General features: G+C 34.2%; 1 protein-coding gene across 2 annotated transcripts; it reads right to left on the bottom strand.

The window, feature by feature from the left end:
- Window positions 1-14625: 14625 nt before the first annotated feature.
- LOC120087150 (G-type lectin S-receptor-like serine/threonine-protein kinase SD2-5) lies at window positions 14626-18087 on the bottom strand. 2 transcript variants are annotated; one of them, XM_039044051.1, is made up of 2 exons: window positions 17623-18086; window positions 14626-16966 (listed from the first exon to the last, which is right to left on the bottom strand). In XM_039044051.1, the coding sequence occupies exon 2, from the start codon at window positions 16955-16957 to the stop codon at window positions 14831-14833; it is 2127 nt and encodes a 708-aa protein (XP_038899979.1). In that variant the 5' UTR covers window positions 16958-16966; window positions 17623-18086; the 3' UTR covers window positions 14626-14830. The 2 variants fall into 2 exon arrangements, with proteins under 2 accessions (XP_038899979.1, XP_038899978.1); XM_039044050.1 differs by having other exon boundaries at window positions 14626-18087.
- Between the last annotated feature and the right edge of the window lie 2047 nt (window positions 18088-20134).

The raw sequence follows: 20134 nt of genomic DNA, 5'->3' as shown, positions 1-20134 counted from the left end.
TTGCATGCGATCATCTTGTCTTATGTTGCGCCCATCACCCTTTAGAGCTACTCGAGAAAGATTCTAAAGAAAGAACCTAAGACTTGAGAGAGCTAGGTTAGAATCTAGACTCGAGAGAGCAAGATTAGATCTGTATAAGCAAGAGATAGAGACTTAGAAATAAGCTCTGTTTACCAACATGCATCGCATGTACCCTAGAAATAGGTCATGATAGTATGAGGTTGCCTTGTGTATGTGTGTTTCATTCGTCATCGCATAGACAAGAATAGAGGCTTAAACTTAGGTTCTATAGACACCATCGCATATATCACTTGCGTTCTAAAACTAGAAGCCATAGCATTTACATTGAGAGATGACTTGCTATTATATGTGTGTAGCATGATCGCATAACATGAACGCATTCCTAGGAAGTGTTAGCTAAATCCCTTCTCAACCCATTCCCCCGCATAATCATCGCATCTTTCGTATTATTAACTCTTTTCTCAACTCCGCCGCATAGATTTTATATTTTAAACAAACAACCAACCAACCCCTTGATTTATTTGTCACCACAAAGTGATCTAAACATTACCATCGCATACTGTTTTTCCTTAGTCCCTGAGTTCGACCCTGGGCTTACCAGGTAACTCAGTAGGATTTATACTTGGATCTTACTAAGAAAACTTGCATGCACAACGCATTTCTACCGTCGCATTCTTACCATTATTTCATCGCATAAAAACAACACATCAAGTTTTTGGCGTCGTTGTCGGGGACTTCGGCAATACATTGTGCTAACAGTAATTTTTTTATTTTCTTTGTAGCTTTCAATCTCTGGCGAATTAACACTCAGAGATTGAAAGAACGTTCCGACGAACATTGAGATACAACTGCCAACAACAAGATAGAACTCCAAACATGGTGGAACAACCAGGAAATGAAGCACCAAATGAAAATAATATCATGGCGAATCCCATCCTATTGGTGAACGACCACAATAGGCCCATTCAGGACTATGCATCGCCCAACCTCTATGATTTCTCCCCAGGAATCATGAGGCTCGCTCTTGACGAATCGAGGTTTGAAATAAAATCGATGATGTTGTAGATGATTCAAACTGTCAGACAGTTTGGTGGTAGGCGTGGCGAGGACCCGCACACCCACCTTTAGAGTTTCATTAAGATCTGCAACACTTCTGTGTTCCCAAACATCTCCGTTGAGGAGGTTCGATTAACATTGTTTTCGTTTTCATTGTGTGACCAGGTACGAAAATGTGCCTATTCTCTTGAACCAGGGGAGTTTACATCATAGGAATAAGTAGTCGAGAAGTTCATGAAGAAGTACTTCCCTCCGATGGAGAAATCCAGAAGGAGGAAGCTGATCATTAATTTTGAACAGGATATTGACGAATTGCTCAGCGACGCTTGGGCGAGGTTTAAGAGGCTGGTAAGAGATCTCCTACATAACAGCTTACCAGACTGCTTACAGATGGAGGTTTTCTACCATAAACTGAATCCCGCATCGCAGACGGCTGCCAATGCGGTAGAAGCTAGAGGTCTGCGAGATAAAACTTATGATGAGGCCAAAATATACTTGATCACATTTCCAAAAAACACGAAGACTGGAGAGAAAGTGATCAAAGATTGAGAATCAAGGAGAATGACGCGAACAATAGGATTTGGCTAAATGATCGTTGTAGATTTTTCTACGCGATCTTGTACCTCAGGTAAACGATTGTTGGGATTTGGCTAAATGATCGTGTAGATTTTTCTACGCGATCGTATAGTATTTACTAAACGATCGTTTAGCTAATGCTAAACGATGAGGTAAAGTTTTTACTTTATCGTGTAGCATTGGTTGCCCGATCGCATGGATGTTGGAGGTAAACGATCGAGTGGGAGCATTTGATACTTATCGTTTAATAAAAGACGCACGCACTAAACGATCGTGTAGTTAGTATGCCTCATCGCATAGTTACTGACTACACGATCATGCGGTATATGATACTTAGGCGCTCACTCAGCAATCGTTTAGTCGATTGTGCTTCATTGTATCATTTTCATTTAGACGATCGTTTAAGGTTTGCGTTATGCGATGCGCACTGCATAATCATGTACCTCATGCTTCATCGCATAGTAAAAGGTACACGATCGTTGTTAAACGATCGTTTAGCTCTAGAAGCGTTGGTAAGCAATTGAGTAAAGCGTTTATTCTTTCGTGTAGGTGATCATTCGAGTTTGGTACACGATCAGTGGAGATGCGGACTTCGACCGGACGGTTCAAGACCCAGTTCGCCTGTTTGAACCAGAGACTCTTTGCTTTTGTAATAGTTCGCTTTTGGTTTTTTGGATTTGTGGCTAATTATCCCAGTTCCTCAACTTTTTTTTAATATACATGAGATGTATGTGGTTTATATGACATAGTGTATGACATATAGATTTGAAACCCACCTTAGGTTGTGCAACTATTCATGCATCATGTATTATAAGTGTTATAATATGACATGATGAAATTACAAGAAAGCATGCGCATGCCTCTTCAAATATAAGAGTTATATTTATACATGCAGTAAGAATATTCATGCATCATCTTTATATATAAGCGTTATAGTATAAGGGTGAATAGAAACATGTGTGCTTGGTTCGTTGCTTATTTGAATAAGTGTTATATAGAAGTAGTAATGAATGAACAATGCATGGAGCATGACACTTAGGCTAATTTTTAAAAGTTATGAATGCTTTTTATGTGTTTACTTTGCGTTGTGGATGGTTTTGGTTGTTTTTGTTATAAGCGTTATAATAGAAATTAAAACTAAAATCGATAAGAAAAAGTTGCATGCGAACTTAGGCGAACTCATGTTTTAAAAGGGTTTTAAAATTGGATTGAGACAGACTTAAGTTCAAGATTTTAATGGGATTAATCTTTTAAAACCGGTTTAATATGATTAAATTGATTGGCATAAAAGATTAAAATTGTATTAAATCTATCTATAAGGGATCTTTTGTCTAAGGTGGGTTATGTCTAGGCTGGGGTACTTAAACTGACGGAAACGGAACACCCTTACCTGGGAACCTACCTGGAAAGGTGAATTAGATAGATTTTCTGCAAGCATGCGACAGTTGATCAAAGACTCCGTTAAAGAGTTTAATGGATGACGATCAAAAGTTGTTCAACTGTCCAAGTTAAAAGTTACTCTTGGGCAAACCTAAAAAGTCACTTAGTTAAAATCTTTAGCTGTGTTTTTTATAAGTAAACTAAACCCTAGGTTATAAAATACTTAATGGGAGGAAGAGATGTATATAATATGTCAATGTTTTCACTCACGTTTCTCCATGAATGTTCATGTTGTGAGATTCATGCTTGGTCTCGTGGTGTCCTAGGAGAATCCCCCTTCGGATGGTGTTTGCATGAGTCAATATCAAGGTGGACAGAGAGAGTATTTATAGTAAGTGGGTGAAGGGTGTGTGTCAACACGTCCTACGGTCTCCTCATTGGTTCACACCGTGAGATCATTTTTGCACTACCTCGTGGCACCCTGGGAGCGTCCCCCTTCGAATGGGTTTGGTGCAGTTGGTCAATATCAAGGTGAACTCCATAAATGGATAGGGTGACTTTAGTTTTTGCCTCAATCGGATTTTTTTCCTTCGGATTGGCTGCTTGGGACAGAACTCTAGGGCCTTAAATGACGGGTCACACTTATGGGAAATTGTTAAGTAAGTTAATGATTTCTTGACCAAATCAATGATGGCTAGTCGTTATAGGAGCAAAAGTTGTTCTGGTATTAATGTCTGGTTGAGAATGTCTCAATTCAGAGGAGGGATAAATTGACCACCCTTCGGTGGCTTTTGTCCTAAACCTTTGAAGCGTCATTGCAAAACTAGATATCACACAGGTTTCATGTTAGTTTTCCTAAACCATATTGAATGTTGTATGTTTTTCAACGAGTATTTGCTTAAAACTTAACATAGGTCAATGTGTTTTTTGTTTTCAGCAACATGTTTGATTTTCCGTTAAATGCCTCTAGTTTGACCAATTTCATACAGTGGAAAGAGTCTTGTAAAACGTATTTCATGGTAAACGACCTCGATTTTTTCATGGTTGAGGAGTGTCCTCAAGTCCTGACCCTTGATGCACCGCAAAGTGTTCATAATGCATATGAGGTATGGATGAAGGCTAATTCATTGGCCCGACTTCACATATTGGCTATCATACCTGATGTTTTGGCCATAAGGGTTGAGAACATGGTCATTGCATGTGAGATCATGGACTCTTTGCAAGAATTGTTTGAACGTCAGTTCTTACTTTTCGAGCACAGAAGGATGGATGACAAAACCAATAGTGTCAGTTCCCAAGTTCAACTCCAGGAAGAGAGAGCAAATGTTGCTGACTCTGTTAAAGTTCATTGATGAGAAGTGTTCTCTGAAATGAAACTTGGAGCTTATTTAGGTTCTGATAATGATCTCATTACTCTCCAAAAGAGGAGGAGTTTAAAGACAGTAAATATGATTTATTGGTCTTGGAGATGTGTTTGGTAAAAATGATTATTCTGCCTAGATCCTGGATTCGGGTGCTACTAATCATGTCAGTTCCTCTTACTAACGATTTAGTTCCTGGAAAACGTTGCCACAGATAGAGATGACTCTTCGAGTCGGTACTGATGAGGTTGTTTCAACTGTTACTGTAGGCAGGTTGAAGTTATTTTTGGACAAGAAATGTTGTCTGTTACTGGATAATGTTTTTGTAGTTCCTCATATTAAAAGGAACTTAATCTAGGTTTCTTGTCTCATTGAAAAAGGTTATATCGTCTCCTTATTTTATTATTTTTAATTTTTATGCCAATATTTATTATTTAAACTTAATAAAATTTATATTAATTTGTTATTAAAATTTCACCGACAAAATTGATATTCTAAAAATCTTTAGCCATGTGCATTGCACTTGTTTTATAACTAGTAGGATAAAGTTAAGGTAAAAAATTTAGAGAACATCTTACATATGATATGAACATTTGATAACATTTAAAAGAATCTGCAAACTCACTCATAGATTATGTGAATTTTTTTCTTTCAATAAGTGATGATAGCCAGAGACATATGTTTCTATTTTTTTTTTAAAAAAAAATACTTAATAGAGTGTATTAAACTCATAATTCATTAAATATAATTTATGAATAAAATCTAAATATCATGTGTTGTGAACTTGAGGAGCACAACGAGAACACAGATACCAATAAAATACAATATTAAAATAAATATAATATAATAAAATTAATTAATATAATAAATGATGAAAATAAAAGAGGAAGGAAAAAAGAAACACACAAATAATTTACGTGGAAAACCCTAGGCTAGGGAAAAAAACCATGATCTAGACTAGTTTTTTATTATTCAAGTAATACAGAAATACAGAAAGACTGCTCAAATAAATAGACAGGCAGGAAACCCTAGGCCCATAAGAGAATTACAAATAAGCCCCTAGGGCAAACCAACCCTTTTTCAACACTCCCCCTCAAGTTGGGGTGTAAATATCAACCAGACCCAACTTGCTAATATAGTAATCAAAACTCTGTCTTAACAACCCCTTTGTAAGGACATCTGCAATCTGCTAATTAGAAGAAATGTAGGGAATACATATGCTCCTATTGTCCAATCCTTCTTTAATGAAATGTCTGTCAATCTCGATATGTTTGGTTCTATCGTGCTGGACCGGATTGTAGACAATACTTATTGCTACTTTATTGTCACAGAACAATTTCATTGGAAGCTCACTATCTTGTCGAAGATCTTGTCAATACTTTCTTCAACCAGATTTTTTCATATATCCCCAAACTCATGGCCTTGTACTCGGCTTCTGCACTACTTCTGGCAACCATTCCCTGTTTTTTACTTCTTCAAATGACCAGATTACCCCAGACAAAAGTAAAATATCCAGACATAGACTTTCTATCAACAGTAGAACCAGCCCAATCCGAATCAATATATGCTTCTATACCATGTTTACTAGACTTCCTGAACAGAAGACCTTTAACAAGAGTGCCCTTTAGATACCGTAGAATTTGTCTGACGGCTGTCAAATGTTCCTCATAGGGAGCTTGCATGAACTGACTAACAACACTCACGGCATAAGATATATCAGGTCTCGTGTGAGATAAATATATCAACTTCCCGACTAATCACTGATATCTCTCTTTACTAACAAAGGCTCCTTGTTAACATTACTCAGTTTGGCATTATACTCCGCGGGGGTGTCTACAAGTTTATACCCAGTCATTCATGTTTCTTTGAGGAGATCCAGAGTATACTTTCATTGTGATACAGAGATACCCTCCTTCGACCGAGCTACCTCTATCCCAAGGAAATATCGCAATTTTTCCAGATCTTTAATTTCAAATTCTTCAGCCATCTTTGTTTTAAGTCTCATAATTTCATCAATATCATCACCGGTCAGTACAATGTCATCTACATACACAATAAGTACTAAGAACTTTCCTGAACTAGACTTTTTGTAAACAACGTGTGGTCTGAGTGCCCCTGATCATACCCTTGTGCTTTAACAAACGTGGTGAATCTGTCAAACCAGGCTCTTAGATACTGTTTCAACCCATATGACTTCCTTAATCTACAAACCCAATGCTTAAACTAGTTTTCGAAGCCAGGTGGAGGGCTCATATAGACTTCTTCTTCGAGTTCTCCATTAAGAAATGCATTCTTCACATCTAATTGATGCAAAGGCCAATCTTTATTAACAGCAACAGATAACAGCACCTAGATCATATTGAGTTTGGCCACAAGAGAGAATGTCTCAAAGTAATCAATACCAAAGGTTTGAGTAAAGCCTTTGGCTACCAGTCTCGCCTTGTATCTATCAATTGAGCCATCAGATTTGTATTTAATAGTAAAAACCCATTTACATCCAACCATCTTGTGCCCCTCAGGAAGAGCAACCTGTTCCCATGTCTCATTTTTCTTTAGAGCTCTCATTTCCTCCATAACTATAGCCTTCCATTCAGGAGTTTCCTTGGCAACATGTATATTACTTGGAACCATTACGTATCTAGACTCGTCGTGAAAGCCTTGAACTCAGGAGATAGGTTACTATATGTCATGTAACTATGCATAGGGAACTTTGTACATGACCTAGTCCCTTTTCTCAAGGCAATTGGAAGATCGAGAGACGCATCACGGTTTTCCTCTTCTCCAAGTTTCTTACTACAGATAGTCGTCTGATCTATGGCTCTTTCTTTAGAATCACTTCCCATACAATCACCTTCACTTCCACTGTTCTCATTTGCTGGAGTTATTTCCTCAGTGTTGTCTTTTCCATCAGTTTCTCCAACCTCCTCAATTCTCTTTATTTTCTCATCATTTTCACCAATCTTTATATCTCTGTCCACTCTGAAATTATTAGAATTATTAGTCTCAACACAATCATCAGTATCACAAACAGGGATGTTCATACCTGGGACTGAGACCGAGTTAGACTCATGAACTGAAGCCGGAGAAGCGACAGGCAGCACTATTTCCTTCCTGAGATTCTTTCTGTAGTAAGTTATCCAAGGGACTTGATTAGTGGGAAGAACAGGACTAGGAAGAACAGGGCTAGAATGTTCAGGTTCAGCCGACACCTCTAGGGGAATGGAATACGTGGACCAGTTAGCCTCTTCACTAGGACTCTCCCCCTGAAGAGAACTAATGGGAAAGAAAGATTAATCCTCGAGAAAGGTGGCATCCATAGACACGAAGTATTTTCGAGAAGAGGGATGATAACACTTGTACCCACGTTGATGGAGAGGGTACCCAACAAAGACACATTTCTAGGCATGAGGAGTGAATTTTGTACGATTGGGACCGTGGGTATGGACGAAGACAACACATCCAAACACCCGTAGAGGTACGTCAGGAATTAACTGGGTGTTGGGATACGATTCTTTGAAACAGTCTATGGGAGTATGAAAAGCTAAGACACGAGAAGGCATACAGTTGATAAGGTGGGTTGCAGTAAGGATAGCATCGCCCCATAGATAGGAAGGAAGAGAGGTAGATATCATAAGGGAACGAGCGACCTCTACTAGATGCCTATTTTACCTCTCGGCTACTCCGTTAGGATGAGGAATATAGGCACACGAGCTTTGATGGATAATTTCTTTAGAGACCAGGAAGTCTCTAAACGAGTTATTAACGAATTCACGCCTGTTGTCACTCCGTAAAATGGCAGTTTTTGTGTTGAACTGGGTTTCTACGGTCGCATAGAATTGTTGGAAAATAGAGAACACCTCAGACTTATCGGTCAAAAGAAAGACCTAGGTCAATCGGGTGTGATTGTCAATAAATGTGACAAACCACCGTTTTTCTGTCGATGTAGTGGTTGGTGAGGGACCCCAGACATCATTGTGGATAAGACTGAAAGGTTTGGATAGTTTGTAAGGCTGAGAGTGAAAAGAAACATGACTTTATTTAGCCCGGATACACACATCGCACTGTAAAGATGATAGATTAATATTATGAAATAAATGCGAAAAAAGATACTTCATATATTGAAAACTAGGATGTCTCAGACGGTAATACCATAACACAAAATCGGTTTCAACGGTAGAGAAATTCAAAGAAATAAAACTAATCCTATAACCATCCTTAAAGAAAGTTTCATCAGTCAGAAAATAGAGCCCCCTATCGTGCCGGGCAGTGCCAATCATCGTCCCCGAGCTCAATTCCTGAAACAAAACAATATCGAGTGAGAAAATAGTCTGAAAGTTCAGGTCCCTTGTAATTTTACTGATAAATGGACACTAAACATGAGCATCTAATGGATATCTATTATCATAATATTTATAATATTCCCCCTTAGATGCTCATTATATATATAAAATATGTCTCGTTAAAATCTTACGAGGAAAAAAAATCAATAGAAAAAATCCTAGTGAAGGGAAAAAAATGAAAGATTCTGACTTGATATAAGCACACTTGTGACCATTTGCTGGATATGTCTATTTATACCATAAAACATCTAAATGATTTACTTGGTGGGTCAATAGGTCCACATATATTACCATGAGTTCGTTCTAAAAGTGTGGGTGATTCAGTTCCCACTTTGACTGGTGATTGTCTAATTACTAATTTGCCTTGAGAGCAAGCATCACATGATAATTCATTAGATTGAAGAATCTTCTGACTCTTTAATGGATGACCATTTGAATTCTCAATAATTCTTCTCATCATTATAGATCTTAGATGACCTAATCGATCATGCCAAATTGTAAATATGTCTAGATTCATGAACTTCAGGTTCCTTGTTGCATATTTTTCAATTATTCGTATATGAGTATAATATAATTCAGAAGATAAAGTAAGCAACTCTTCCAAAAAGACAGTAGATGAGATATAAAGATACTCCATATTATTTCTTCTATGAATCTCAATATGATAACCATTGCAACATATATCTTTAAAACTAAGTAGATTTCCCTTTGATTGACTAGAGAACAATGCATTTTCAATTGTAAATTTTGTTCCTCCAGGAAAAATAATATTTGCTTTTCCAAAGCCTTCAATCAGGTTTATAGAACCTAATATCATATGGGTTTTTGCTTCCAACATTGTCAGTTTGGAAAAATATTTTCTACTTATAAGTATTGTATGTGTAGTTGCATTATCAGCCAAACATAGATCTTCTTTACTCATTTTTTAGCCACTCAATATATGAAAATGATCCAGGTTTCTTCATTAAAAGAAAATACCTACAATAAGAAAAACAACATTTGGAATAGATAAAAGTTAACATCTATTAAGAGGAAAAAAACATGGAGATAAATAAAATAAAATAAAATAAACATTAAATCAAGATATTTTCAAAATCAAAGGAAACATTTGATGATCCATCAATTCTGTCGATTTTCTCTTCAAGAGATTCAAAGAAGTCCGTCACATTCAAATTTTTCATATTTTCATATGGGATGGGTCAAATATGTCATTATCCTGGTATGTAAAATTTACTTCCACATTTTTCTCTATTTCCTTTAGAGATGTTTGATAGAGATCAACTGATGTTTTGACGTACGATAGGTACGTGACCAATGTCCAGTCATTCCACATCAGAGACATTTATTTTCAACACTTTTGGAACTCTTATCTTGTGGAGCTTTTCCTTTGTTATCATCATTTTATGTGGTTCTTTTGAAATTTGAATGATTAGAATGACCACCACAAAAATAATAATTATTTCTTCCTCTGTCACGATCACGATCTTGATCAACAACGACCTTGACTACGATTATTATTAAAATTCACAACATTTCCTTCAGAAAATGTTGTTATTCCAGTTGGTCGAGATTTATGATTTTCCATCCATGATTATTAAAATTTACAACATTCACTTCAGGGAATGTTGCTACTCTAGTTGGCTGAGATTCATATTTTTTTAATCAATAACTCGTTATTTCATTCAGCCACGAGAAGACATCAAATGAGTGTAGAATACTTTTAAAATATTTCTCTCAATATTGCTACTGTAAGAGCATATCCAAAATGTAGAAAATTGTCTTATCTAACATATTTATTTAAAATTTTGGAGCCTCAAGTACATCCATTTACAATGAGCTTTTAGGGAAAAAAATTGTTTTCTGACGATCATTATTTTGTGGCATCCAATTGTATTTTTGCATCAAACACTAATGAAAAATAATCATTACCATTAATATCAAATATACAAATTCTAATTTTATAATATTTTTCATAGTAAGACTATTACAAAATATGATATTTATATTAGAAATTTAATATATATCAAATATGTAAAACAACATTTAATTTATTAATTATAACGAAGAGAGAAAAACCGATATACTTTTAGGACCTACCTTCAGCGAGGAAAATGAAAAAAGCCCGTGCAGATAACGTGTTGTGAATTTTAGGAGCACAACGGGAACACAGATACCAATAAAATATAATATGAAAATTAATATAATATAATATAATATTAAAACAAATTAAACATAATATATAAATAAACCAAATAAACTAAATTAGTAAAATAAAAAATTTCTCTAAATTCACCACTCTTCAAATTTTCAGGAATTTGTCTAATGTGTGTATCTTCCAAAACCCACAAAATGCCACTATTTATAAACAATTTGGCGGCAAGTAGGAGGTGGATTACATAGACACTAATAATGTGTAATGTGTAATGTTGAGACACATGAACAATACTTGAAAAAATTGGGACATGACACATGGACAATGAACACTAAACATGAACATCTAACGAGCATCTATTATCATAATATGTATAATAACATGTAAATTATCAGTTTTGACCTTATATACAACTTGAAAATTATGATCAAGACTATACCATCAACTATCATCTACTCCAAAGATCGTTACCGTAAATTTTTTGCGAATACAAAAGCTTATGCTACTATAAATTAATGAATGAACGTTTTATCATACAATGGAATAAAAATAGTGAATTATGATTGTAGTTTTATGCATAAGAACAAATAATAAACATGACCTTTTTCATTAATAGAAAAAAAAAGTACTTCCAATGAAATTAGCATAAACTACTCTAAAAAGAAGATATTTAGCAAGATTAATGTAATAGCGAAGAATTTTGTTTTTTTTTTTTTTTTTGAAGGATTGCAATCTCTAAATCTTTTTTTCGTTTTTTGGTTTTTTCTTTTGAAAATTAAACTTATAAGCCTCATTTGAACTATAATTTTGTTGCTTTAGTAACTATTTTCTATAAATATTTTAAGAAAACAAGCCAAAATTTGACAACCGAAAAGAGTAGTTTTTAAGAATTCGATTTTGTTTTTTAATTTTTTGCTTAATTAGAATTCAAATATAGTTTTAAGAAAGGTGAAATTTTCAAAAAAAAAAATATATATATATAGGAAACAAGCCTAATTAAATTTTAAAAATAGAGAAAAAAAATAATTATCAAACAAGACTTAAGTAATATTTAGGTTAACATATTATTTTGGTTCATATACTGTAGGTTCTATTCCGTATTTTACTCTCTAAACTTTCAATTATTCAAATTTAGTAATTGTATATTCAATAAATTTAGAATTCAATCATTCAAAATTAACTTTTATTCAAATAAAATAATGACGATGACGACGACGACGACAATAATACAACAAAAGACATTATGTGAATATATTTTTACATTTTATAAAAAGATAATACTAATATATATTTTTTCAAAAAAAATCAACAAAACAAATAAACTAACTTCAAAGACTAATTTTAGCTAAAGTAAGCTTAATTGACATGTTCTTTCATCCAAAATATAACAAAATTCAAAGTATAATAATTTTTAAAAAATAATGTACTCGAAAAAGCTTAATAAATAAATCCTCGAAGTCTCCCAATTTGGACTTTTAAGTGGGCACAAGTGCCCTAGATTAAAAGGAGATTTATTTTCTTTTTCTTTTTCTTTTTTATTTTTTATTTAAGAAAATAGAAAGGAAAAAGTGAGGATTTTGATATATGGGGGAACCAAATGGGGAATAGGATGTTTGCAAAACGGGAGAATGTTATCCCTATCCAGAAAAAGGATAAGGATAGTGTAAGGCGAAATCCAAACAATCCCCGGCAAGGCACGTGACGAGGGGGAGAGAAACACGTGAGGAGCCTTGGCTACTAGGTGGCACCACGCGACACTGGCGCGTGCACTCCGACCACTGCATGTTCTCTTCCTCTTCTTTTCTCCTTCTTACACTCTACTCTTCTCTTCTTTTTCTCTCAAGACATTCCAACCAATTTTCCATCCCTACCCAATCATTTTCTTCCACGTGGCACTCATTGCCACGTTGGACCCCTACCATCCTAAGTCGTCCCCTCTCCCCCTTCTTCTCCCAACGTAGCTTCTTATTTCGTCGACCTCTTAGATCGTTTCATCATCTATTTAGAAACGATACTTCATCTGTTTAAAAATTCGACACTATAACAACAAATTACTTCTAATCATCATATATATGTTTATTTCAACATTTGTTGATGCAAGCAATAATCAAATGTGATTTTATCTCGACACCTCAACGACTAAAAGGTTCGGGTATGTTGTTGAGCTAAAAAATAGGGAAAAAATCCCCCTTTTGATGCCTCAACTTTTAAGATTTTATTTTATTATTATTTTTTTTTAATTTGAATTTGTAGACTTTTCAAATATTCATTTTAGCCCGTCTTTACATAGTTTTTCTACATAAGTATCATACTCCTATTGTTCACACTATAAATTTGTCTACATAAATATTTATGAATCATGAATTAATATCAATGGGTCCCACCCTATTCTAATAAGTGGAGATAGTATAAAAAAAATTCATACCACCGTAGTATAAAAAGAATTTCCAACTGATGAGTAGTGTATCTTTAGAGTATGTGTATCACTGTGTTAGTATGGATATGTATTGAAGTTAAATAGGTTGGCTAATGTAAAATTGAGTACATGGATATTAAAGATCAAAATATTAGTAAGGACCATGATGATTATATTTTTTTAGAGTTTAGAGATTAAACTATTTTTATTTTTATTTTTATTTCGAAGTTTGTGGCCCAAAATAAAGGGGCCAAAATGAAAATCTCAAAAACTCAAAAACTGAAAAAAAACTGACCAAGACAACATGGATGGAATCTAGGTCATCCAGGTTAAAATTCTTATTGTAATTTGAAAGAATCAACAGTCAAAAAACATAGTACAACAGTAAATTTTTTCTTTAAAAAAACAGTACATAAATCACATTAATGGTACAAGTCTTCATGTTTTTGCATATATATATTTTTTTCAATAACAAAATTGTAAAACCCTTATAGTAACTATTTTGTTTTTTTTTTATTTTTTAAAATTAAACCTATAGACATCACTTCCACATCCAAATTTCTTCATTTGTTATTTACTGTTTACCAATGAATTAGAAAATCAAACCAAAATTTGAAAACTAAAAAAACTAGTTTTTAAAAGTTTGTTTTTATTTTTGAAATTTAACTAAGAATTCAACAATTATATTTAGGAAATATGTAAATCATCGTAAGAAATAAGGAGAAAATAGAATTAATTTTCAAAAATAAAAAACTAAATATAAAATGGTTATCGAACGGTACATACATAGTTTTTGGTTCGAAAGTTTTCTCACATGAACAAGTGAAGGGCCTGGGAGATAAGATACTTGGAATTACAATGGATAAAAGGACAGAGGAATGAGGATATAAAAGGAAAAAGAAAAAGAGAAAAAAAATGGGGATTTCAAGGACTAAGTGACCCATGAGCTTACATTTTTGGACACACATCATTGTTCAAAACCCTTTATTCCAAATGCTTCTTGTCTATATTTTTACATTTTTCAGTCCACACATTCATGTTTTTTTCCTCCCAATCTATCACTTCAATTTTTACCCAAATTTTCATCTCTCTTTCCCCTTTCCCTATCATATTATGATGTGAAAGACGATGATGACAACGACAATGATAACATCGACGATATGAAAGATAAGGCAGTTCACAATGATGAAGTTTTAGAGTTATGGAGATTTGAAGGAGTTTCATCACTCATTTTGATGAGGTTACAAAATAAAAAAGAAGCAGCAGAGACAGATTTTGTATTGAGAAAAAAAAAGGAAGAAGAAGAAAAGAAGAAGCTATTTGCATAACCAATTTTCTATAATTAAAAAAAAAAAAAAAAACAGCAATCTAAATATACATAACAAACAGCAAAAACTATTCACTTTTCTAGTATTTCAAAAGTTGTTGAGAACAGAAACTAATTTACAAGAATATGATGCTGTGTAGGAAGTATAAGAGAACTCATCTGTGAATGAATTATATGCCGAAATCTTTCCAAGAGTTGTCATCATCTTGGCCCGGAGAGCTTCACAGCTGAAAGATACGCATCGCTGTTGCAGTCCGATGGCCCAGAAGAGGTTCCTCCCTCACTGATTGATTTGAAGAAACTTGAAAATAGGCGAGAACCGAGAGGGGAGGAAGTTGGAGGCGGAGGAACGGCACAAAGGCCTTCGAGCATTTGGACTACTCTAGTCATTGGTGGCCTGAGATGCATATCTTCTTGTATGCACCACAGTGCAACTTTAATGGCTGTAAAAACTCTCTCATCACCATTTTTTATGACCAGATTTGAGTCAAGGATGTTTTCAAGTCTTCCTTCTTCCATCATTTTAAAAGCATAAGATGGGAAGTGGCATTTTTCCGAAGTTTCTGTTGAGTCAAAGTTTTTTCTTCCCCCAATTATCTCGAGCAATACCATACCGTAGCTATACACGTCACTCTTCTCTGAAATGGCGTAGTTTGTGATCCACTCTGGAGCAAGATACCCTCGAGTTCCTCTTAGTGTCGTAAAAACATGGCTCTGCTCATGTGTCATTAGCTTTGCAAGGCCAAAGTCTGATACTTTTGCAAGGAATTTGTCGTCCAGAAGCACATTTTCGGGTTTGATGTCACAGTGAATAATCTTTACATCACAATCTTCATGGAGGTAAGCTAGCCCCTTAGCTGTTCCTAACGCAATATTGAATCTTGTATTCCAATCTAACAAAAAATCTTCTTTATTCTTCCTAAATATCCATTTGTCCAAAGAACCATTTCCCATGTATTCATAAGCAAGAAGCTTGTGTGATCCTTCAGCACAATAGCCCTTGAGCCTGACCAAGTGAACATGATGGATACTACCAATTATGCTCACTTCAGCTCGAAACTCCTTCTTCCCTTGACCAATTGCTTCCAATTTCTTCACAGCAACCCGAGTTCCATCAGGTAGAACTCCTTGATATACTGAGCCAAATCCTCCTTGACCAAGTTTCATAGAGAAATTATTGGTTGCAGTTTGAAGATCGTCGTAGCTATAACGAATAGGCGCCCCTGTTAAACCATCCAAGAAGTTATCATCCTCGGAAGTCTCTTGAAGAGTTCCCGGTAGTTTTCTCTTTTTCCTGTAGTAACAAAATGCCAAATAAACTAGACCACAAATGACGAACACGGTAAAAACAATGATGATCGCAACAATATGAGAGTTCATTCCACCATTTTTACTCCCTCCGTTGTTGTCACCGCTGCCTCCATTCTTCAAGACCTTGATGTATGAAACAAAGTCAGAGTCCTCATTGGAGTTTTGAAAGCTACCAACGTCATCCAACAAGAAGCAGTTCCCCGTTCGGCTTTCAAAGAACAATGCACGGCAAGAACAGTTGCTCATGCAAGAGGTTTTGCAACCATTTAAATCAGTCGAAGTGGATGGTAGGAATCCAAGTGCAAAATATTTTACCCCAGTCCCTGCATTTACAAGCTCAATACTTCCATTTGATTGATCACAAGGAGAGACAATCCCATGTTGACAATTCGGTTTGGTGCTAAGAACTGAAGGACATTGGCATCGGTTCCCACTATAACATATAAAATATGGGCCACACGGTTCCGGTGTGCTACAAGAGTCTTCAGGTATCTTAGTAGTTGAAGCCGCACCAGAAACTTGAAGATTATAAAAAGACACAAAACCATCATCTCCTAAAACTGCTATCCAAGTTGCATTTTCATTGGCTATATTCGAGAAGATGAATTGCCAGAGCAAGACTTTGCTTCGATCATAAAACTTCCAAGAGTTCACATCAAGAGTCGCCGAGAAGACTGCCCCGCCATTTTTATTAACGGTTTTACGATTCTCCTTAGCCATAGACCAGTAAGGCTGTGGGGATTGAAAACCTGCTAAGAGTGTCATATCACCAGACTTCATTTCAAGGTAATAGCTAATGTTATTATTACTAAGATCACTCACAAGTCTCATTCCTTCAACAAAATCCTGCCCTGATAAAAGAGTATCAGTTGGATGACTAAAACTCTGCCAAACTATTCCATTATCGCTGTCGTTCGCTCGTAAAACCAAATTTCCCGAGTCTTGCAACTCCAAGGAAGAAACCCCTTTGTCACTTGAATTTGTAGACCAAACCACAACAGAACCTTTCTTCAACATTGCATTTCCCTTCTCATCAAATGTAAACTCATCAGAGTTAGCAACAGGGAAGGCCCTGTTTGCAGACCAAACTACTCTTAAGCTGTCTGTGTGGATGACAGCCAGTAAAAACATTGTGACATCTTGAGTAGTCACAAACCCAAATCCAAATGTAGAATTATTTGACATAAGAAACAAGCCATTGTTATCAATCCATCTCATTTGAGATCCTTGAAACCCTGGAGAGATTTTCCCAAAACTCCTAGTACTTGCAAAGCATACTTCACATTGAATCAAAATAAACAAAGACAACCAAGCCAACAAACAGATGAAACCACCAAAATTTGAAGCACCCATCACAAAATTTTCAGAATCAAACTCCAACCCAGTTGGGGAAATTAATCAAATAAGAAAAAAACAACACAAAAACAGACCTCTCAGTGGTAAATATCATATTACAACAGCACCAAAAAAAAAACCCAATATCAATATACTTCACATATCCATAGGGTTAAAGAAAAGTAGAAGTTTCTAAAGCCAGATTGCAAGAGGTAAAACCAACCCAAACTTCCCTAGGACCTCAAAATTGAAAATCCATGGAAGAACAAGAGAACATTGAACTTCAATGGGGTCTGATCAAATCAATGCTTGGGGAAGAAGAAAACAGAGGTAATAATGAAACTGACCTCTGAAAATGGTGGGAAAAGGACCAAAGCTCGAGGTTGTACGAGGAAAAAGAGGGGCTGTCGCTGGTTGTTCTTCAATGTTGGTCTGAAAAGAAGAGAAAAATAAGGATTGTTGGGTAGAAATTGCTTGTCCTGTCTCTATGTTCTTAGAGATACCGCCATTTTCTTTTTACCCACCAAAGAAAAGATGAGCAAAGTGTTCATATGGCGTTCGTCAGTGATAATATTTAATGACTTTTGCTTCGCTTTCGTTCTTTATTTTTCTTCTTTCTTCTTTCTTCTTCTTCTTCTTCTTCTTCATCTCTTGAGAGATCCCAAAAAAGATTCAAAACTTCAATATTTTATAATGTAAAACTTGGTGTTGGGATCATAAATTGTCAATTTCTGAATTTGGGTTTTTTTTCTTTTAATTTTCTTTGAGCTACAATCCAAAGTGATGACACCCCACTTTATGAATTTGGAAAGTTTTGAGATTTAGTGTTGCAAATTCAAGTTTTTTTTTCCTTTCAAATTCAAGTATAATTCAATTCAATAGGAGGTAGATAAGATACCTATAGAATATTGACGGTTGGATTCTCACTCTATGATTGTTGAACTAATAAAAATTAATGGTAGAGTGAAAATTGAACTATCAATCATTTTTGTTTGTTCTTTTTTTTTTTTTTTTTTTTTTTTTTTTTTTTTTTTTTTTTTTTTTTTTTTTTTTTTTTTTTTTTTTTGTTTAAATTGGGATGAAGAAAGTAGGAGTGAAAAAAAAAGGTAGAAAATCAAAAAATCAAACAAAACCAAATTGATTTACTATTCGGTTTGTTTCTTAGTATAAAATTGGACACTTTGCTGGTATTTAGGAAAAACAAAAAATTAATGGATGAGATTTTTTTTTTTAATTGAAACTCCCCATCAAAACCAAATCGAACTTAAGGGTGTGTATATCTTTAAAGTATCGGATTGAGAAAAAAATAAAAATGTCTAATTTCAATCTATATAAATAAGAAATAGTCCCACATTTTATTTAAAGAAAAAGACAATTCAAAACAAAAGCAAAAAATAAAAACTAATTGATTTGTTTTATTTTTTATTGGACATTTGATTTTTTTTTTTAAAATCGATCGGGGTGTTTGGTTCTTTATTAGCATCAAAGTCGATAGAACTTTCACTCCTATAATAAAGTTTTAGGTACTATTAAACCATCTTTAATTATATTCAATGGTCTAAATTTTGAAAATTTGAATATTCCTAAATATTCATCTTTTTCTAGAAAAGTTATAAAAATCTTTGCCCTAACTTTGGTTGAAAATTTTGTAATGTAGGTAGCTTTTCATATGTTGAATTTTAAAAGTAGGACTCTTTTTCCTTGCAAGCATATTTAACATTAGCAATATTTTAATTGAGCTATTGTTACAATTTTATGGTTAATTCTAATTAAAAAAATATATATTAAAATGAATAATGTATAATGGGATAATTTAATTAAATGGAAAGGGTGTAACATGAAAGATAGTAGTAGTGGGGGAGGTGATAGGTTCTTGCATATTTCTTTTTCTAGCTAATAAATAAATGCAACTTTGTTTTATATTTTCTAAAAAAAATTGATCCCCACATGTTTCAATCTTATTGGTTTGTTGACTCCAAGTTCAACTAAGCACATTTTCTCATTTATTTTATTTAACCAAGTTGATTTTTTTTTCTTTAAATAATTGCACATTGAATTTTTCTATGCTTCTTCCTCCAAATGTAAATAATTTTCAATATCAAAAAAAAAATGTTGATAATTTTCAATTGATTCCAAAGGAAAAGGCCAAAGGCAAAACAGCAAATCCCTTGTAGAATCTTTTTCAAACCTTCTAGCATTTTACTTGGACTTACATTTATGTTTCAAAAGTATTTCTTTCATCTTCCTTTTACAATAGGACAATTATATTATATGGTTCAAAATTAAATTTATGTGTTACTTATATAAATGTCAACATTTCAGTTTACTCTTTTCATCGTGAAAATTTATTCTTTTGTTGTCTAATTGTTGTAATCTTTAGTAATGAAAATTTATTCATTTGTCGTCTAGCTGTTGTAATCTTTAGTAATCATCAAAAAGATAGCAAAGTTAGAGGTACATTATTTATGCCGCTAGTTATCTAAGAAGACTTCATTTCTCGTGAATTAAAAAATAATAGTTAGTTTTATATTATATAAAATAATGAATTGCATCTAGTAGTATATAAGGAGCGCTTAGGCCTTCAATTTATCTTGAGTGGAGTTGGTCCACATAATATTTGGGTCTCCTATTATAACAGTTAAAGTTCCCGATTATTATAACGAAAAAAAAAATTTGGGTGCAACCCTGTATCCAATAAAAACATGTCATATGACAAATTTTTTTAAAAAAAAAGTTTAAAAATTTATTTTTACTATATGAAGGAAAAAAAAGAGAGAGAGAGAGAGAGAGAAGGGTTGGATTAATCATTGTCCTATAATTTATTTCTCACAATTAATTGTAGTAAAACTATTTAAAAAT

The sequence above is a fragment of the Benincasa hispida genome, chromosome 9, assembly GCF_009727055.1.
Source record: "Benincasa hispida cultivar B227 chromosome 9, ASM972705v1, whole genome shotgun sequence".
In the NCBI taxonomy this organism is placed as follows: Eukaryota; Viridiplantae; Streptophyta; class Magnoliopsida; order Cucurbitales; family Cucurbitaceae; genus Benincasa; species Benincasa hispida.
The sequence above is the reverse complement of the archived record's forward strand: the minus strand, read 5'-3'. Positions and strand labels throughout refer to the sequence as shown.